This window comes from Polypterus senegalus, chromosome 1, assembly GCF_016835505.1.
Source record: "Polypterus senegalus isolate Bchr_013 chromosome 1, ASM1683550v1, whole genome shotgun sequence".
Taxonomy (NCBI): domain Eukaryota; kingdom Metazoa; phylum Chordata; class Cladistia; order Polypteriformes; family Polypteridae; genus Polypterus; species Polypterus senegalus.
Window position 1 is genome coordinate 205,525,829 of NC_053154.1, and position 22,864 is coordinate 205,548,692.

Below are 22,864 nucleotides of genomic sequence, written 5' to 3' on the forward strand. Positions count from 1 at the left end.
CTCGGTCATTACCCAGCCAGGATGCCAGCAGGATGGAAGGACAGGGGGAGAGAGAGAGCAACTCCAAGGCACTACCACCCCGGGGACAATAGAGGGCAGCCCTCCTGGGCGGCTGTGACACCACAGATTCCCACAGGACATGCCAGGACTTGGAGTCTGGTACAGCCCTGTTGGGTTCCATGGAGGCTGCCAGGGGGAACTGCAGAGTCCTACAATGGACTTCCACCACACCTGGGAGTGATTAGTACTAATGAGGTAATACTAATGAGGCACCTGGCGCACTCCCAGGAACTGAATAAAAGGAACCACCTCAGTCCATACAAGGAGCCAGAGTTGGGAGGTGGAAAACAAAGCTTACTGAGAGAGGAATGGATGTGGTAGAGAAATAGAGGAGGGAGGGAAAGAAAAAAAAAGAAAGAAAGAAAGACTGACTGACTATGCTGTGCTGTGTGAGCAAAGAAAAAGTGCTCCACCTCTGAAATAAAGTGTATTGTGTGCTGGAACTCGTGTCTCTGCCTGTCTATTTCGGGTTAGAACGGATGTACGCGCCCTGGTGGTCCACAAAGTTATTTAGGTAATTTTGATTACCAAGTTTGTTTTTAATGCCTTGACAGTTCCTCTGCACAATCCTCCACGACCCAATGAATTGTTCTCAATGGTTCTTTGGTGACATCTAGTTGACTTTCGTGAAGTTACAGGCATTTAGTTTGTATTTACTGCTGGAGCAAAAAGTTTCTTGAAAAGCATACAGTAAAAATGTACAAATTATATAAATATTTTCTTTCTATGAATGTTTCAGTTACTGAAATTGATCATGACTGCAAGAAAAAGTTTTTGTTTAATTTATGGAAATATATAACTGAAAAAGTGTATATATTATATAATAATAATGTATATAATAAGGTTCTAGATACTGAAACACTGTATGAATAAAATTAAAACATTGAATTGAAATGTTACAGTTATTAGAAATTTTGTTATTTTGTCATATGGTAAACTTTCTGTTCATTGTATGTAAGTTTTTTACACATTGAACAAACATTTTTTTTTTCTCAAAACAAGCTGATATTTTGTAACTGATCGTAGTGAGGCATTGATGGCAGTCTTCAGATACAAATTCATTTTTCAGGTTTTTGAATTTACTGTTTATATTTCTTTACATGTATTATAATAAAAGCCTTAAGAATTACAAATCTGATTTTGCTTATTTTATATTGACAAAAGTAAGATTTGCTTTATTTATTTGAAGAAAAATGAATATTGAATAAGGAATTAATTTGCTGTTATATTTGATTCAGTTTGAAAGTTACTTGATAGTGCATAGTATAATACAATGGCTTTTATAAAAACTGAAATTTAAAAGGAAAAAAATAAATTATAGCCACCTAGTGACAGCTTATTTTATTACATACCACTATTTTAATAAGAATTAAGTAGTCAATGTGCAAAGTATTGTGTATTTTTTATGAATTATTTGCTCACTTTCCAGGGTTGTCACCAAATGTTTTTCCCTCATATAAACGTTTACGTTTAAGTTAATGGCTGGAGTTAAAAAAAATTGCTTAGACAAATAATCAAAATAAAAATTATGCTTCAAAGGATTAAATTAAGCTTTTAATTCTATGGACATAGGGATGACTCTTGATTAAGATGCATGGAGGGGTACAGTTTAAATTTTGCATGACAATTCTGTGTTCTTAATACAAGGAACAGTCCTATCTCCTTTACTCCTCCTCTGTACACCTCCGACTATAAATATAAATACCAGGTCATGTCACTGACAGAAATTCTCTGACGAATCTGCACTTTTGGGGTGTATCAATAAGAGGGAGAGACAGACTATAGGAATCAGGTAGAGAACTTTGTTTCTTGGTAACGAAAGAATTTTCTGCATCTCAACATCAGCAAAACCAAGCAACTGGTTATTGACTTTCATCACACCAAACAGCCTCTAGCTCCTGTCACTGTTCAGGGAGTAGAAGTAGAGATGGTGCACTCATATAAGTACTTGGGAGTCCACATCAATGACAGATTGAACTGGTCTCAGAACACAGAGGATCAATATAAGTAAGGCAGAGCAGGCTGTTTTTTCTTAGGAGACTGCGTTACGCTAATGTGGGATATGACACCCTTCACATCTCTTTGATAGCCAGTATGATTTTCTACCCAGTGATGTGCTGGGCTGGTAACATCACTTCTAAAGAAGCCCACCAAATCAACAAACTAATTAAAAGGGCGAGATCAGTTATAGGACACACTAGAGACCCCCTGGAAGTTGTAGCAAAGGAGAGAATGAAAACAAAACTGAGTGCCATTATGAACAACGCTGCACATCCTCTTTCTGACACACTAACATTGAGGACTTTCAGCCAACAACTTATTCAGCAGAGGTTTGTAAAAAGGTTACAAGGGCTTCTTTATACCAACAGAAATAAGTCTTCACAATGCTTCACTGTGACAGCCAAGTCAGAAGTTTGTCTTTTTCTTTCTCTTTTCTATCTATCTATCTATCTATCTATCTATCTATCTATCTATCTATCTATCTATCTATCTATCTATCTATCTATCTATCTATCTATCTATCTCATATACAAACATATGTTCAGGGACTGTAGCTCTCCTTAAGTCAGCCTTTTGCATTGAGGTTTTATTTGGCTCAGGTTGACATTACATTAGAGGCTGCCCGAGCATGCACTTGGTTCAGTATGGGTTCAGTTTTGCAGCTCACCTGAAGGTTAAGGTATTGCATTAAAGTTCAGAAAACCTTTTTTTATATACTTAACTATTAAGAGCATTCTGCTTTCTTAAAGTGAGTTTCGTAACCAAACAGATACCATCTGCTAGTTATATATGTACTTTACTGTGAAGCTTTAATGTTCACTGGGTTTTAGCAAAGATATGTGGAGTGGCATAATTGAGAGGAATTGCCTAACTCAGGGGTGCTCAATGCGTTGATCGTGATGGGAGTGCAGGTAAATTGCGTTGCGTTCAAAAAAACTTTTTTAAACGTTAGTCTATCATATATCCCCCCTATGGCATTTGCCACTTGATTGACACACAGGGCGGCCAGTCTGAGATCTCTTTTCTTCTAACACACTGGTCATCCCGCACACACGATGAAACGCGTGAGCTATTGCAAAACTCCGTCTATCTAAGTGAACTAGTTAGCCTTCAGATTTATATCGACTAAAGAAGGGATTTAAAAAAAATAGTTGTTTATGGGCTGGATGTGGAATTGGAAGAGGATTTTTTCTCTCACAATGTCACAATCGACGTGTGTTTGTCTGATGTGTTAATCTATTCTATTCCAAAGAAGGGAAATGTGGAAAGGCACTTTCAACCTGTTCATAAAAACTACGAAAACTGACTTCCTTCCAAAAAGCGATCTGAGAAAGAGAAAGGAGAGGGTACTAAAATCGCAGTTAATCGGACAGCCGTCATTTTTCACTCAGCTGAATTCAAAAGCAAAGGCAGACACACTGCAGCATCGTTCCGGGTGAGTCACTCGATCATTAAGCATAAGAAGTCCTTCCAAGATGGAGAGATGATAAAAGATGCCTTCTTTGAGGCAGAGATGGCTAGGGAAAAATTCCTGCTGAGATTTCAAGACCCTTGGCCGGAGAAAAAGGAGTTTCTCCTTGTCATTAAACATGCAGAATACAAGCAACCTAATAATGATCAATGGCCGCTAGACTTGGCAATTTTTTTCCGATCTGACCAACATGTCGAATGAGCTTAATTTACAGCTACAAGGAAAAGAGAATTCTGTGGTCAATATGATTAGCTCAGTTAATGCTTTCAAATGAAAAATGCAACATCTGTCCTCAAAGCTGCAGCGCCTTGATTTGGGGAACATCCAAAACCTCGCACCAGAGCTAGAGACGCAATGGAAGGCGTGTGCGCAACTTGACAGCATACGCTACACAGAGCAGATTGAAAATTGTTTGCCAGACTTTATCTAATGGAAAAAAAGTAACAATTCAAGTGTTGCCCAATGTAGCGGAGCAAGAGTAGTGTTTCTTCTTCACAAATGTACTCAAGTAAACGTAAAAAGTATGGTGCAGTAAAACTACTCTTAGAAGTACAATTTGTTTAAAAAGTTACTCAAGTAAATGTAACAGAGTAAATATAACTCGTTAATACCCATCTCTGATACTAAGTATATATATATATATATATAATATTTAATGTAGGTAGATCATTTTGACCTGGTCATTTTAAAAGTAGCTTGCAAGCTGAAAAAGTGTGGGCACCCCTGGCCTAACTGATCTAAATGTGAGAACTCAATTGTTGAATTGCTGCGATTTCTAATTATGTCCTTTCACCTCAAAGTTCTGTGTCTCAGTCAGTTGAATAAAGAGACATGCTGAGACGTCAACTGATCAGTGTTTGTGATGAGCTGCATTAAAGAGACAGAGTGTTGTCCGGATAGAGGCCTAATCCAGACTGTTAAGGGTATTTTCAGAACATCTGGTAACACTAGTTAGGAAGAGTTCAGCTACCACCTCTGCAAAAGTTACTCCTATCTCTATGGGGACGTTGGGAAGTTTTATGTCTGGCAGTAGAAATAACTTAATGAATCTGTGACTAAAAATGGTCACTGCCTGACATGGTGGACACTAGTTGACTCATTGGTTGGACCCAAGATTGGATGTAAGTTGCTAAGTTCAAAAACAGATTTTCTTAAACAGTTTTACAGAAGGTACTAAGTAGACTAAGAAGTTGTGTCCATGACAGAAAACCCCAAAGGTAAATTATGTTAGGCCATTAAAAATGACTTGCAGGTAACCTAAAAGAGATTCTGGGAAAAAAAAAACTATTACATGATTCAAGAAAGAGAGATGGTGTATTTCTCATTTCTTAACAACTGGTATTATCATGAACAAGTGGAAGGGACACGACAACACATCCCTAAAACCAGTGGACATGTCCTCCTTGGAGGAGCAGTGCTGGGGGCTCCTTGGTGGGATTTTTAAGTCTATATAGTGCTGAATAGAGGGATCGTTATATTGAACAACAAATTGGCGTGAAGGTGGCAATACTGCTGGCATTATAAGGAACAAAAGTGGAGAAAGAAATGTAAGATTTCTGATCCAGTTGTAATGGTCTGGACTTTTGGGGAGGACGTTTTTAGAGTGCCTTCAATGAGACATGCAGTTGGTTAGTATGTCTGGGGACAGACCTATTTCAGAATGTAGGGATTTCAGTTGTCAGCTGGCTTTGGAATACCTCAAAGATTATAGATAGCAAGAAGGAATCCATGTATGCCCTGTTTATCCGGTTGCTATTGAAAAAATGGTTAAGTAGTGAAAGAAAAACGGTAATTGGAAATTGGTGTTTATTTCTAATGTAAATTGAGCAACTTAATTTGAAAATCCATCCATCCATCCATTTTCTAACCCGCTGAATCCGAATACAGGGTCACGGGGGTCTGCTGGAGCCAATCCCAGCCAACACAGGGCACAAGGCAGGAACCAATCTTGGGCAGGGTGCCAACCCACCGTAGGACACACACAAACACACCCACACACCAAGCACACACTAGGGCCAATTTAGAATCGCCAATCCACCTAACCTGCATGTCTTTGGATTGTGGGAGGAACCGAGTGCCGGAGGAAACCCACGCAGACACGGGGAGAAAATGCAAACTCCACGCAGGGAGGACCCGGGAAGCGAACCCGGATCTCCTAACTGCGAGGCAGCAGCGCTACCACTGCGCCACCGCCCTAATTTGAAAATATTTCCACTTAATAGTAGTAAAATTAAAAATTTCATAAATTGCTTTGATCGAAAGCCAGACACTGTTGTTTATAAGTACACACATTGATGGGCTCGCTCTTACACATACCAGGCCAATTTAAAATCACTAATAGAACTAAGATCATGCTTTTTAGACCCCCTTAGGCAACAACTTTAAACCTATACAGAGCATGTAAACTCAATTAAGAAAGCACCTCAGCCAAGAATCAAGCTGATGTCTAATCACTGTGAGGCCTCAATGGTTTTCACTCTAGGAACACATCATAATAATGGCTGTGTTTGGGAATCAAGGCTTGAGCTCTGACTTCTGTGGGGCAGGAAGGGCCCCATTGCAGTATGCAATCTACATAAATGAAATATTGGACTTTATTTTAATTCAGAATGGTAACTCATTTTGAAACATTATTACCTGAAACAGTATTTTTCTAAATCTATGGCATATACTCATTCTTTGGCCTGACCTCCACAGCATGCTATAGCAGAATTCAATACTATTAATTTATTTACAATTCTGTCTCTGCCTCTCTCAATACCTAAATAAAATCTTTCTGAATTGATGAATGTGCTTGTCACTACTTAAAATGCAAGTACAAAGTTTACAAACTATTAATTACGCACATGAAGACAGTGATGTATTTAAGCAGACAGGAAACAAAGTGGTTTGAAACTGATTAACATACAGTAAATGTAGCCCAACATAATTTGTAAATGAGTTAAATGTTGAATTATGAATTATGGCCAGCTGACAAAGGAATAAAGGAAAGCAAAAACTCCAGTCAGATGAACCCCTAGAGAAAATAACCCTCTGGCAAGTCCACAGTCAATTATAACCGAAAAAGTAATTACCAAAAAATGAGATTGTGCTCCTGCACAGAACTGCTTGGCTCATTTTCCATAATGGAGTGACAAGCTCATTGACACTGAGGCAGTTTTGGACATGTAGTTAAGATGCATGTGGATGTATACAGCCCACTAGGTAAAGACCCAGAGCAGACCATGGTCATCCTGGAGTAAGTTTGTCTTTGGAGTGGCTTATGATAAAATTCATCATAGTGGAGCTGACAAAGGTTGGATGTTCTTATTGCAACAGTCATCTAGAAAAGCAGATTTAAACTGAAGTGAAATAAGAGATGAGCAGAAGGGGCAAAAATGCCTTTCCACCATCTCATGGTTGCCACCTGTGTGGTGTTTGCATATTCTCTCCAGGGCCGTATGGATTTCTTTGGCAGACTTGGGTTTTGCTTTCCCTGTGTGTGCAGGAGAGCCCTTCTAGTTTCTTCCTTGGACAGACATTAGTTTCCCATCATCCTGAATTAAATACTGTATAAGATGTCAGGATATAAATGAGTGCATGGATGGATGGATCTGTGCTAGTGTGCTGTGGATTTGACTTCCATGTACTTAAGAGGCTTCTGCTCCAACTGCAAACTGCACTGATTTGGAAAAAAGCTTCAATAGAACAGAGGAAGGTTGATGAGATATATTTATTTTGTTGGGATGGATTTGTTCTTGTTTATTATTTTATTCTGCTCCAGTTTGCCACTTAGTTTTAAAGGCAATCCATTGTTTCTTCTTCTCAACAGAACACCTAAGCAAAAGTAATTCAGAGAAATTGTACTACTTTGCAGTCTTTTGGTATAGTAACTGCATTATGTTTAAAAATGTGTGTAAATCTTGTAAGTGCCCACTTTTCTGTTGATCACAGTTTACAGTTAAGGATGTCAAGACATTACAGATGTATTTTCTCCCCAATCTGATAAACAGTCCAGTGGCAAAATAAAACCTGTTGGTGATTTTGTCAGCGAGCCATCCCCACTGGTTGTCAGATGTCCTAGTGAATGATATCCTTCCCTCCAGCTTGACTATTGTTTGTCTTAACAAAGCTAAACAATTACTACTAAGCAGTTCTTCAGCTAAAGTGTTTTTTTCTTTTCTAGCCTAATGCAGTTGATCGAGTTACCAGCCTGCCCCTGTTCAGCACAACACTGCAGCTTGTGGCATCAGCCTACATAGATGTGAAGAGCTTTCATCCTCTTATGACCTCTGTGTTCAGCATAGCAGAAAAAGGAGTCAAGACGATGACACAAGTGGCTACTGAACAAGCCACACCTCTCCTGGTACAACTGGAGCCGCAAAGTGAGTCCACCAGTACCTTGAATGCTATTGATTGTGTGTTTTAAGAGTGGACTGATGGTTAGTCCTGTGGCTGGCTCATTGTGATGGACACTGAACATGAGACCTTGGGCCTGTAGATCAGCATTTGGCCCATTAAGCTTCACTACTCACCACGGCAGAGTATTTTTCTTACCCACCCTGATTTGGCAACAAGTGTTTTGCTCTTTAAATTCTTCCAACAAAGTGTGACGTTTTCCCTAAGTTAGGAGACATCAATCTAGAAGGGTCTCTTAATGAAAATTTAAATCAATAACAATTGTTTTGAGACCATTGGTAAAAACCCCAACATCAATGCATGCAACATGCAAAGTCTGCTTGGGAAACACCCTCCTGGGAGTGTTCTTGGGAATATTGTATCATAAAACAGAATAGCCACTCACTGGGGTTGGTGCCCTCCTTTCATCAAATCTGTATTCATTTAAAATTGGTAATGGCTTGTGAATGATCACAGAATGTACAGCAATTATATGCTCAAGTAAAATGATTAGTGGCAGATATTTATTTTGGAGAGTAACAGTATTAGAAATTAATCCTACTGTAATTAGTTTTGGTGGCATGATGGTACAGTGGTTAGGTTTGAAGGCTGCTCACCCTTCTCTGTTGAGTCTGCATTGTTCTTCTGGTGTCTATGTATGTTTTCTCCTAGATACACCAGTTTTGCATTTTAGGTTGACTGGTGATTTAAAATTGACTGGGTATGAATGGTGGGTGGGGGGCGTATGTGAATTGGTCCTGCAATGCAATGGTGTCCAGTTAGAGGGTTTGTGCCTGCTGTGAAAGATCAGCCTCGGCACAGACAGACACAGACTCCAAATGTACAAAACACGCACTGTTTAGTTACAGACTACACAACACCAACACAGTGCACAAAAATACCACACTCTACTCAGTCCTTTCTCTTTCTTCAGGCCACCCCCCACTCCTCTCTGTAAGCTCCATCCTCTTCCACCCGACTCTGGCTCCTTGAAGGGAGTGAGGCGGCCCCTTTTATCACGCTCCGGATGTGCTCCAGGTGCTCGGTGATGGTCTTCCATATCCGGGCGTACACAATTCCTGGTTCGGCAGCACTTCCTGGTGTGGTGGAAATGCTGTCCTCCAGGGCTCTAGGACCGTCCAGGTGCCCCCTGGTGGTGGTGGCCACGGGTCCCTACAGGGTTGAGCTTCCCAGCTCCATTTCTCCAGGGGGGCTGCCCTCTTGTGCCCAGGGAAAAATATCCCTGTCCATCTTTCTTCCAGGCGTCCCGCTTTTGCAGGATCCCTGGTTGTCTGCCACACTGCCTTTTACCTGATGTTGTTGGCATAGGCTCTGGCTTCAGCTGGATTGAGTGGTCCGATAACAAATAGATGTTTTCTAAATAAAATGGTGAGGGAAGCTAACATTTATTCGTTAAGAAAGGCAAATATTTTTATTAGATTTCTAAATGTAGAAATTAGCTGAAGTATTTGTGAAAACATGTGGAGTCTGTGCATGTATTCATTTTTTATAACTTGCTTACCGGGTCAGGTCTGTGGGAAACAAGAGCTGATTCCAGGCAAAAACCAACCCTGGACAGGGACATCATTCATCACAGGGCACACTCCCCTTATACGTTCATACTTGCTCATTAGAGAAGCCAGTTAACCTTTCATGTGTGTCTCTAGAGTATGGGAGGAAAGCTAGAGTAAATGGAGACGGACCCATGAAAAATGTGTAGACTCCTCACAGGCAACAGCCAGAAACAACAGTGTTGATAACATAAATACTTTAAGGCATTAATAACTGGAGAAGTTAAAATAAATCGAATATCACATGTGTCTGGATAATGCCATCAGGTCTCACACATTTTTGTTTTTCTCACGTTGCCTGCCTCGCTTGCTATCATTTACTTCTACTGTGAGTTGCCCTTTCAAAAGACATGTGATGAGCCTAAAGGCAAATCACCTCTCAGACAGAGAATACGGGGTGTTTGTGCAGACAGGATGGACATTCTCTATTTCACATGTACCTTCATGTGTCCAGGTGGCATATGCAGCCCCTCATGTTAGCCTGTTCTATCTTAGCAGCAGAAAACCTGCACATGGAGACTCATGTGAAAATCGCCCTGTTGCTCTGGAGACCGGTGACTTGTTTTTCTGCAGCAATTACCAGTAGATGTATTCCACCTGGAGATATTTGCATAAATGGGAGGAGGAGGCGGCAGAGGAGGGTCTAGTTTCTTTTTAAACCTTGTGGTCACACGTTCTTTTTTTGTGCTATTCAATTATTCTTACATTTGTCAGGTATCTTTGAAAAGCAAATTGAGCTGAATAAATGCAATAGAAGGATTTTGGTATGAGCAGTTTAAAAAAAAAAAAAAGTAATGTTATAACATAACAGAACTGCATAATCCAGTTCAAGGTGGTGGTTGAGTGGTGCCCATTCCAGCATCACTACAGCTAAGGTTTTGGAGATGGTGTCACTCTATTGCAGGTCCTATAACACACACACTCATACACACAACCACACACACTCATACATACACACTGTGAGACTTGCCCGGACACCACCAGTCGGAAACTACATCTTTATAAAATTCACACGTTTATTAATCATAAATAAACAGAGGAACACAGTCCCAAACACAAACACAATGCACTCAGCAATAATCACCCCTCTTTCTCAGTGGCCGTCTTCCTACTCCTCCTGGGAGCTTTGTCCTGCTCCCACTCCCGACTCAAGCTCTCTGATTGTAGGAAGGCAGCCCCTTTTATTCCCGCCCGGATGTGCTCCAGGTGGCTGATGACGTCCTTCCGGCAGCACTTCCTAGTGTGGCGGAACTGCTGCCCTTTGCACCGGAAGCACTCCAGGCGTCCCTGGCAGGTTCCTCCACCATCTTGCCGAGTGTGGCGGAAGTAACTATTTCCAGGTTCCACGAGGCTTAAGGCACCAACTGCGGGTGGCCACAGGTACCAACGAGTTAAAACCTTTTTCCTCTTCTCTCATGGTCCTCTCCTAATCCATGGCGGTTGCCCCCCTTGTGGCCCGGAAGATATACGTGCCATCTTCCGGTCCTTCTATGCATCCCGGCCGGGTAAGGAACCCAGCAATCTGTGACAACGCATAGGGAGTGCACAGTTAACCCATCCAAAATGCCTTTGTTGAGAAAAACTGGGGCACCTAGAGGAAACCCAGCCTGAACACAGGGAGAACATACAAACTCCAGTCCCAGACTTCGAATATTCAAACCCAAAATCTAGGGAGTTGTGTGGCAGCAGCTCAAACCCCTAACCACATTGCTGCCAACAGATATGTCTGTTTATTTTTAATGGCCAAAAAATTGTTACACTCATGTAACAATGAGAGCAAAAAAATTGAAACATGAATGAAAAAACTCTTTCATATAAGGATCAAGAAAGGTCAAAGAAGCATCCTTAGTAGGTGATTGCATGCTTGTCACATTCTTTTATATTTATTAAACTAAACGGTAAAAACTGCAGTGTCACATCAATGATTACAAACTTTTTATGTTCTCCGCATACACAATGGAAGTGGGCTACTCTGTGATGGCTCTACTCTTACTAAATAAGTCTGAACTCCTTTTTCAATGGTGTTTACTTTTTACTTTACTCTTCTTTCTTTAGTCACGGCTGTAAATATGTATGCTTGTGATGGGCTCAGCCAGCTGGAAGAGAAGTATCCTGTCCTCAATCAGACTGCAGATGAGGTAGGGAAAGTGTTTTGCTTCCAGGTTGGCTGTCATTGGTAATATTTCATAGATGTAAAGGTATATATATTGTGACTACCAATTATTATTGTACTGTTTATAACCAGAAATAAATAACTGAATTTGATAAGAAAGTGAGTGTGTTTTAGGTATTGGGTTACAAACCACAAGGGTAGCACCAGTGATTCTGATCAGGCCACTTAACATGCCTGTTGTCATTTGTGGAAAAGCATATGCAAGCAATTGCACTGTATTACAGCATAGATTTACTATGTTAAGTTTCTCTATCAAATGAAACATGTGCCTACAAGAAATACGATATTGTATTTAAGATATTCATTTGGCTATTTATAGTCTCACTAAAGCTCCACTAGATTATTCTATTTTATTTTTCATCTGCAAGAAATAGTTTTACCTCTTATCAGTATTATATGTGATCTGTTTGGGACCGGCCAATGCTTGTATGCGGGACCACCTAGGGAAAGTTTGTTTTACTGCTCGAAGAGGTGTTGGTGAGACGATCATGAGGTGCTTATCCTGTGGCCTGTGTATGGATCCCAGTGCCCCAATGGCCACTATGCTGTAAAAATTGGCACCTTCCTTTAAGTGAGGCATAAAAGTTGACATAAATGATCACTGGGTAGGGTGCTTCTTAATATTCTGGCTAAACTGCATTTATTTATTTGGCTGACACCCTTATCTAAGGTGTCTTACAAAGTTGGAGAGATTCAATTGGTTACATTACTCTTGTTTTTCCAGTAGCAGCATTTAAACCCACAAGTTACAATATATTGATTGCCTATCAAAGCCTTGCACATTCTGGCAGTTAATCATCCCGTCTGTATTTGGCTAACTATCTGTCTAACTCATTCACCACCTATTAGCTAATATGTGGTAAGTGTACTAGGACAAGAATGGCCGCCATCGCATCATCTAGATGGTTTCTGCACATTAGTGGTGTTTAATAATTATCTCTTCGAGTGCTGAATATTTTTTGGGCAGCAGAACAGCTGCCGGCCGCTGGAGCTAAAGGCGGATCTGACAAGAGAGCGAAGTGAATGAGCAAAGCAGAATACTCCGTAGACAACGTTTTGCGTATTATCACTGACTTATAGCACTCCGGTTTTGATGCATATGATCTGGTGATCAAAAATGAAAGTAATGTACCAGCATCAGCTGATCAGTGCCCAGCTGATCGTAGTGCTGATCGGCAGCTGCGTGAAGACACTGCTTGCTACGAGTATGTTGTTATAAGTTGACACCTGCATGAAAAGAATAGTGGTTCCCCACTGTCTATGTAAAACACTTTGTGTATGTTATAAAAGCAGTACATAAAAGTAATTGATAAATTAATTTTCTATCTGCAGGTGGCAGGCCACTTGAAAAGTGCTTTCTATATTACCATGGACAACCTGCAGGAGCAACTCAACAGCAAGATCGACAGTGCATTGGTCCAAACCAATACAGCATTGGAAACAACAAAAACAACTGTAGTCTCTCGGGTCAACACTCTGTTGGGCTCAAGGTTTGGCAAAGCATTGGTCTTGGGACTTGACAGCGTACTCACATTGTCCGAGGAGCTGGTTGATTATTACCTTCCTGCCACTGAGGAAGAGCTTAGTAAGTTGTTTTGTGTTTTAATAATGCTGGTTATAACTCTTAATTTAAATCTGATTTAAGAGTTCCTAAGAGTGCTCTGAATCGTGAATTGAGTTCTCTATTCATCCCTATACATCAGTCACTTAATACTGTAGTATATTTGTTTATTTTATGTACTCTGTGTATAGTATTGTATAAATGGTCTTTCATACCATATTATTTTACACCTCATATCCTCTGTTTTTCATTATGGCAGTGTTCTGTGTTACTATTGGAGTGAGTTTCCCCACAGGGGTGTATCTATCTATCTATCTATCTATCTATCTATCTATCTATCTGTCTGTCTGTCTGTCTGTCTGTCTGTCTGTCTGTCTGTCTGTCTGTCTGTCTGTCTGGTCTACATTTTGCATGAAAACAGGACATTCGGTTTTTTTTATTGGCTATCACTACAAACCACATAGGTTAAGATATATATACTGTATACTGTATATGTATAAAGATTTGTTTAAAATGTGCTTCTGATTTATTCTTAGAGACAAAAAATAAAATTGTATTGAAGTAATGTTCTGTGTTTACTCCAGGGATAAACTTCAAATTTTCTGTGCTACATGTTCCAAACTATTAGAATTCGTTTTTTATTGTTTTTTTCTTCTTAAAATCAATGACAATTCAAAAGATGTCCATCCGTCCATCCATTATCCAACCCGCTATATCCTAACTACAGGTTCACGGGGGTCTGCTGAAGCCAATCCCAGCCAACACAGGGCACAAGGCAGGAAACATACCCCGGGCAGGTCTCCTAACTGTGAGGCAGCAGCGCTACCCACTGCACCACCGTGCCGATTCAAAAGATGTCAATATTTTAATGTTAGACAACTTGGCTGTTGCTCATTCTGTCCTAACTTGCCCTAAGCCATTCAGGATCTGACTTATTCTGCTGTGCTTTTTAAAGTTTGCCTTAAACAACGTTAAATTAATTTAATTCATAAATTTCAAGGCTTCAAGTTGAGTAGACTGCGGTGAGTTGGTGCCCTGACCGGGATTGGTTCTTGCCTTATGCCCTGTGTTGGCTGGGATTGGCTCCAGCAGACCTCCGTGACCCTGTGTTTGGATTCAGTGGGTTGGAAAATGGATGGATGGATGGAAGTTGAGTAGAGCGGTGCTACAGTGGTTAGGGCTGCCATCTCACAGATCCTACATTTGAAACCCACATCTGGTTGTTGCATATGAAAAGCTGTTTATTATTCCAGTGTCTGTGTGTGTTTTTCTCATTCCAAAGACAAATGTGTTAGATTAATTTGTGAATTTGCCATGGGTGACTGTGGACAATTGTGAGAGTAGGCCATGTGATTTACTTGCACCCTGTCCAGGGTTATGTGGGTTTGAAAATGTTTTTGTATGACATATATGCTTATAGTTATAAATTAACTTGAGGGGGGACAAATACATGAGAGGGTTGGGATCCTAATATGGATAAACCTTGTTTATATCTGTGATGTGTAGAGTGTTCGATGGAGATAAGTGAGCTCACAGCTGGGAGTATAACTTGTGGAAATGATGTGTAGAATAGAACAGTCCTGCTTTTGTGTAGTCATAAGATGCAGCCAACAAATAATAGAAGACTTGTTTTGACCAACGATACCTGCTGGCATTCAAACAAGCTTGCATATGATCTCCTGCAGAAAGCTTTTAGAGAATGGATGTCATTATGTCTCCTTGAGGTCTGCTTGGGAGTATGTCAGAGCCACTTCAGCTCTTGTAAAGGACGGTTTGTTGGTTTGCCAGTTGAATCAATAGGTATTGCACTTGCTTTGTCCAGATGACACAAAACCATGGGAGTATTGGACTCTTCACCTAGTGTGAACATCTTGTAAAAGACCCAAATATGAGACAAGAAAGGGCTGGGATCCTAACATGGAAAAACTGTTTATGGCTGTGATGCATGCATTGGTAGAAGAAGGTATGAGGGATCAATGCCAATGATGTCCATCCATCCATCCTCTTAACTAGATTATCCAAAGCATGGACCAGTGTCATTTAATATACAGAAAGGCTCAAGATTTGTCTGTGCCTTATAGACAAATTAGATTTAAAGGATACAGGCTGCTAATGTAATGATGCTAATACAGGTAAACTATGTACAACAATCTCATTTTGGCTAAGATTTTTACTGCTGCATTTTGAACAAGCTGCAGTCAATTTATATCTTTTCTTTATGTAAGAATAAAAAATTATTTTTGATTTAAAATTGTATGTTGGGTTTATACCATGTGTCACAGTTGTTTTGGCTTAAACAACATTGTACAGTGTACAAATTAAGGTGTACAGTATATGTGAACTGTGCATTTATGTCATGTTACCTGGTCCGTGCTTGCTGGTTTCCCTGCAGCATTTTTGTTTTTCTAATTCCAGAGAATCTCATGCAGGTGCCTCAGTCGCAGCAGCAGGAAACAAAGCCAAATAAAGGCTGTGTTTATAATGAAAGGAAATGAGCTTCAGTGATGGAGAGGAGGCTGGTAATTACAGAGAATCTGTAGCGTGGGATGTAAAACCCCCAGATATGGCCTGGAGTAAAGGCTTTCTGATATTAACCAATTCCACACCATGCTCAGTCTTTGCTTTATTTTCTTTGTTGCTGTCATTATTACTTATATATTCACCCCATATTATAAAATAAGTACAGTTCTGCTGCATACACTACTAATTAATCAGGCATAATTTCTTTATCTTTATTTTGGTTATTTAGCTGAAATAAAATGCCACCTTTAGACTTTTCTGCTCCAAACCTTATTCCATGACTTGTCTAGTGTATTTGTACTTATCACTCATTTCCCCAAGCCTTTTTATTTAAAGTAAGAGAGAGAAGAAAACAGTGGAGGTGTGATCTGCCTTACTAAGAAGATGTGTTGATGCCTGCACAATATTGAAGTGAATGTATGCAACAGTTCCCCCTGATGATATTCTAGGAACCAGTCTTCCTCTGTATTCTGTTTCCAAGATTTCAGTTTTGTACTAAAGAGTGATTGAATGAACAGCACTTTGAAATGTCAGCCTTTTGTTTAGTTACGTGTTATCAGTTCAGTTCAGTTCTTTACTGCTGTCAAGGCTATATCTTCTGTTACCACTGTTTATCATAAGAGATGTGCCACCATCTCCTTAATTAAAGGAGGCAGTGTGAAGTCTTTTTTATTTCTTATTAAATGACTGCAGGATAATTTAATTAAATATTCACCATACAACAGTTTACTTGGTCTCTTCTTTAGTATCTCACATGGCAAGATCATTAATGAATAAAAAGGCAAACTTCTATATACAGTATTTGAACTTAAAGGATAAGTTTGGTATTTTTTCAAGTCAAAGTTATTCATTCACAATCATGGTACATATTAAATTGACATATAACATTCTTTTATTGAAGTGAAGCATTTTTATTAAATTTTGTTTGTTCTTGCAGCTTACAATATGGCTAATGGAGACATGGGTCCATAGATACAGAAAAAGCCTTAAAGCTTCCTAAATATGTCCACTTCAAAGCAGCAAAGGAAAATTAACCCCCGTAAGGCAGCTAGACCAGACAACATCTCTGGACGGGCTCTCAGAGCATGTGCCAACGAGCTGGCTTATGTTCTCTGCTCCATCTTCAACCTTTCCTTCAGTCAGAGCATCATTCCGTCCTGCTTTAAGACTACAATCATTTTCCCCCTTGCACCCACCCACCTACCTGAATGACTACAGGCCGGTAGCACTTACTCCAATCATCATGAAGTGTTTTGAGAGAGTGATGCTGGCCCACATTCAGAGCAGCATACTGGACACTCCGGACCCACTGCAGTATGCCTACCGGCCCAATAGGTCCACCTCAGATACCATCGCTGCTGCACTACATTATTCCCTCTACCATCTGGAGAACAAAAACTCCTACATCAGGATGCTCTTTGTTGACTACAGCTCCGCCTTTAACACGGTTATCATAACTCACTCATAAACTGTCTGCACTTGGCCTGCACTCCACCTTCTGTGACTGGCTCCTAGTCTTTCTGACTGGCAAGCCACAGTCTGTCAGGGTTAGTAATAGGACTTCAGCCAGCATTATCACAAACACAGGCACCCCACAGGGATGCGTCCTCAGCCCCATCCTCTACACCCTGTTCACCCACGACTGTGACACCTCCCACAAAGATAACATCATCCTAAAGTTTGCAGACATCACCACAGTTATAGGATGCATCACTGGTGGGGATGAGGCGGCCTACAGGAGGGAGGTGGACAGTCTGGTGTCATGGTGTTTGGACAACAACCTCACCCTCAACACAGACAAGACGAAGGAGATGATAGTGGACGTGAGGAAGGAGAGGAGACCTCACTGGCCACTGTTCATCCGAGGGCTTGAAGTGGAGGGGGTGAGCAGCATTAAATACCTGGGCATCTACATCAGTGTGGACCTCACTTGGACACTTAACACCACACAGCTGGTCAAGAGGGCACAACAGCGGCTGTACTTTCTGAGGAGGCTGAGGAAGTTTGGTATGTTGACTAAGATTCTCGGCAACTTTTACGGCTGCATTGTTGAGAGCATCTTGACCAGCTGCATCACCGTGTGGTACGGTAACACTACTGCTATGGACCGCAAACGCCTGCAGAGAATGGTAAAGACTGCAGAGTCTGCAGGAGAACTGCCTCGATCCTCAAGGACCCCAACCACTCCCAACACAAACTGTTCACACTTCTACCCTCAGGCAGGAGGTATAGAAGTATGAAATGCAGGACTTCCAAGCTAAAGAACTCTTTCTTTCCCAAGGCCATTAGACTCCTAAATAACTGACTGGAGTTTATAACCATGGTCCACCTCATTCTATCTACCTCACACAACTGTATTTGAGTTGTCCATCACACACACATCACACACACATTACACTTTATACTTCTATTCTGTTTTTATACTTTATGCTGCCTCTGTTACTTATTATCTATCTGCTACTTATTATTTATGTTTATCTTTATATGTTGAGTTGTGGCATTTGGTGTGGACAGGAAAGAAAAAATTGCATTGCATAGGGAAACGTGTTTCCTTACTCTGCACATGACAATAAACTTTGAAGTTGAACTTGAACTATTTAAGAAGACATGACTTCCATGTTTATGAGGCAACCTTCTGATAGCAAAAGGAAATTAGAAATAATTATTTTATGACCTATTACTTTAAATAGGTGATCTTCTGTGACGTCTCTTACCAACTAATCATCCATTCTTTAAAACAAAAGAATCCCTGGGTTTATCTTGTATTTAATCTACTTTTTTTATTTTCTGTATATAAATATGATGGTGTTTGCCATGAAAAGTTATACAGGGGTGGCAAATGTAGGTTTATAGTTGTTTGTATGGAAAAAGACATGCAGGTTACGATTGCTACTCTCAAGCACACTTTAATAACAACAACAATAATAAGAAGAAGAAGACAAATGAGAAGACAAATAACACTAAAATATAAAACAATAATTAATAAATAAATGATGATACTAGAATGAACTCTGTGTTTTGCATTTTTTCAACTGTAAACCTACTTTTGCCCACCCCTGTATATAACATCAGAAAGCTGCAAGCATTACAGCCATGCAGTGTCACAAACTACCAGGAAAAAGTGAATAGGAAGAAGAGATGAGATGAGAAGTCATTTACTAGATAACAACTCTTATAAAACTGCATAGTTCACAATTATTGTGAATTTTGAAATACAATTCATATTAGGGAGTAAATATTTTTCACAAGGAAAATGTTTTCATGTTATTTAACTTTGAGAAAAATCAACTAAAGCGTGTATTTTTTGTATTTTTATCTTGTTAATTTGTAGGTAGAATATTTATGCCTATTTAATATTAGTAACTTCTTTTTAGTTCTCCTCTTTTTTAATTTCTGTGCAAAAAAAGGAATACTATGCTAACTCACCACATGCTCTCTGTGATTATACATTAATTAGAAATCTGGTTATTACCTGTCAATGCAGTCTTTTGTTTAAGTAAAACAGATTTGAACATTTGAAATAAAGGACCTTGTTTATTCATCTGTTTGTTCATTCTGATAAAGTGTCCTCTTGGAGTTTGAGATGAGATTATATTTGTAGCACTGAGTCTGATGCAAGAGTGACCATGCATGGCCTACCAGTCCATCGTAGGCTAGTGTAGCTCACACTAGGCCATTAAGGAGATATACATACATACATTATAGAAGTGAGAGAAAAAAACTGGAATATGCTGAGAAAACCCAAGTGGATGTAAGCAGAATAAGCACACGCCACTGAGACAAGGCTCAGATGAGAATTTGAACCCAGAAGTCTACACAGGTTCAGAAGATGAAGGGGTAGATGAGCCTTGTTCTGTTTACATGTTTTCAGTGTCATAAGGTGATGTTCCCTCTTTTCTGTATGTAAGCCCATTTTTACACTTGTTTACTATGTCAGTACTCCAGGCTCTTTTTTATATTGATTGCTTCTCTTAAATGGCATGTTTTAAAGAGAGTAATCTGTCACCCTGCCATTCAATGTCAAAAGTATCCCAATCCTTTCAGTGCTGCAGTAGTCCTTATATAACAAAGGTTAGCTGCTTTTTTCACAAAAAATATTTAATTAATGTAAAGTTTTCAATTTTTGTCATTCTAAAAAATAAAATGTCAGTGTGTGTCTGTTGATGTGAGTAGGTTATCTGGTAGTGAAAGCTCACAGTAAAATGTGTTGAGTCATTTTGTCTTATATGTGTATAAATAAGGACTACTAAAAATGTTATGACGAATTTCTGCTGGAACAAGTGCTTAGCACTTGTTTTCTGTTAGACATGAAACCTTTTAAATGTATTTTTTATATATTTAATGCTTCCATTCAATTTACTTTTAATAACACAATAAATTAGTCCAATGTCTTACTGCATTTAAAATGACTTTGAGAATGAAGGAGAGATGGAAGTTATTAATTATCCAAGCATCTAATTAAAAATGTTTGATGTTTCAACACTAATGCCACTAAAATGAATTCATATGTCAAAAAATGCAACCCTTCCCTTTTGAATGTGAAACAAAATGTGAGTTACTAATGAGTAAAGGAACACTCTGCTCAAATTTTTTTTTAATATGTTATTTTTTAATATGTTACCCCATATAGTTTGTAATGACAGCCAAGAAAAATTTGTAATCTAATGTTTTCATGTAGAATGGACAGAAAAAAAAAGATTATGACAATAGAACCCAATGGTACCCACTGTTGAACAATGGCAAACAATGTGAGAAACGTCCTTAGGAAAAAAAATCTCCTGTTACTCATGTCATTTAATCCACTTGCTATGCTCGAAACATGCAAAAGACATGTTTTCTTTGCTAAAATATTGTTAAATAGACACTTCTGGAAAAAATCAGCGCATGTAATAAAATGGAAACTAAAGCCTTATGAAAGTCACTTTTGAAGCTGAAGACAGGACACTTGAGCAAGGAATGAGGGGGAGAGGTGGGTATACAATTCAAAAAGTCAACCCTGTGTGTCTTTAGCTTCCTATTTGTGATGTGTGCTGATTATTCCAGTAGTATAAGAAAATGCATCAAAAGGCATCACTATAAACTATATATGGAAAGTAACATATAGAAAATATCATTTTTGGGTGGAATGCTCCTCTTTTCTTCATTTTCTTTCTTCTTCATTTGCCTGCTCCAGTTACGGGTCGCCACAGCAGATCACCTTTTTCCATATCTTCCTCTCCTCTGCATCTTGTTCTGTCACTCTCATCACCTGCATGTCCTCTCTCAGCACATCCATAAACCTTCTCTTAGGCCTTCCTCTTTTCCTCTTATCTGGCAGCTCTATTCTTAGCATCCTTATCCTATTGCACACTTACATGCACTTAGCTGACATTAGAATGCTACAAAATTGTTTACAGATAGTATATTATAGCAGAAGTCAATATGACTGTTTAGTTATATTTTTTACATTTGGCATGCAAACAGGTTAAGTGGCCTGCTCAGGATTTTCCACTATCCATCCATCCATTATCCAACCCATTATATCCTAACTACTATCCTCAAATGAAATTTATCTAAGGTATTTAATGGCAATTATTTAAAAATTATTATCTGTATATGAGGGAGAGAGAATGTGTGCATGTGTGTGTGATGGCTTCTAAAAATTACTATAAAATATCCAGCCACATTCCAATGTTGTTGAGGATATCTCTTTTTTTTAATATATATATATATATGTGTGTGTGTATATATTTGCAGAGCATCTGTCACTGATGAGTTCCAGCACCTTTGTGGTTACTGAAGAGGATGAGGATGAGGGTCCATCTCTCCAGGATCGAGTCCAAAGTTTGATTGTGCGTGTGTGTCTCAGAATGTTTCATCAGGGAGTGCTCATCTGGAAGGAGCTAAAGCAACTGGGACTACTTCTCAGATATTATACTGGGCAGGTAACAGAATTTTCATTGTTTCATTTTTGAAGACAGTATGCAGTCATTTTTATCTTTAGTGGCAAAGTATCCACATAATAACAAACCTGATTAATCTGGGCCGAAGGGGGCCACATCTTATCCCAGCAGCATTGCGCATAAGGTAGCAGCCATGCATGGATGGGATGCCTATCAGTTTCAGGGGTTGTCAGTTTATGCAATGCAAAAAAAAGAGACATATTCCCTTCTCTTAATGAATTTCAATCCTAGTGTATAAGCTTCTCCTTTTTTATAAACTCTATTGTACATCTCTTTCCTAGCTCATAGTGTGCCTGTCATTTCCTGATACATGAACCTTTTGTGTGCAATTGGCTAGTTTTAGTTTCAGCTGTGCCATCTTCTGTAATTCTGAAAACAAGATACTGCCCTTAATCTTGATTATCTATCCATGTTGAAATCTGGAATTAAAGATAGTGAAATGCATATAGTATCACTGTTGTTTACCAGTTCCATATGAAATGCTTTCAGTCATTTGGCAGATTTTCATTGTTTTGTCTTCCTACTACTACTTTTACAGGAATTTCATCCCATACTAGACCACAGACAGTTATTTGTTCTCTTATTTATTTTGTCTGGATTAGACAAAATGTAAGAAAGCTTGACAAAATAAATATGCTTCTATTCAGAAAATGAAGGGGCAATCTCACCGCCGTTATGTTTAGTTTTCATATTCTACAAATTGGATTTGCAATCTAACAAAGAACATTTTCATGATAAAAGTATACAAAATTAATAGTTTTCAGAAATATAAAAAATGGGATAAAAAATAAATCATTTTCACAAATAGCTAAAGTAATTTATGGATCTGCACAATCTAAATCTATTTTATTTTCATCTTTTAAATGATTTTTCATTGCTTGTTGTAGTTCCTCGTGTGCCTTTATGTCTGGATATTTGGCTGTTGATTAATTTTCCAGCTTAGTGATCTTTTCAATCTTACATTATAAAAAAGTCTTTATTCATCTATTTAAATAGTTTTTGACCAGGATCAGGATGACTCTAAAGTGACATAATTCTATTTATACTTTGTGACAGATAGGGGGCGCTATCGCTTCCTTAAACCCTCAGACAATTCTCCGGACACCAGGTAAAAGTCCAAGAATTGACTTTATTAATACTGCACTGTGCACAAAGCACCCTCCTCTCCACAATACGCATAAACTATAA

At 39.1% G+C, this 22,864-nt stretch overlaps 1 protein-coding gene across 1 annotated transcript in view; it reads left to right on the forward strand.

Annotated features, from left to right (window-relative positions):
- LOC120538325 overlaps positions 1–22,864 on the forward strand; it is a 148,791-nt gene that overhangs the window by 5,642 nt on the left and 120,285 nt on the right. The window contains exons 3-6 of the mRNA XM_039767789.1: positions 7,698–7,896; positions 11,536–11,618; positions 12,986–13,238; positions 21,471–21,658. Coding sequence (XP_039623723.1) covers positions 7,698–7,896; positions 11,536–11,618; positions 12,986–13,238; positions 21,471–21,658 — 723 coding nt within the window. The remainder of the gene's footprint in view (positions 1–7,697; positions 7,897–11,535; positions 11,619–12,985; positions 13,239–21,470; positions 21,659–22,864) is intronic.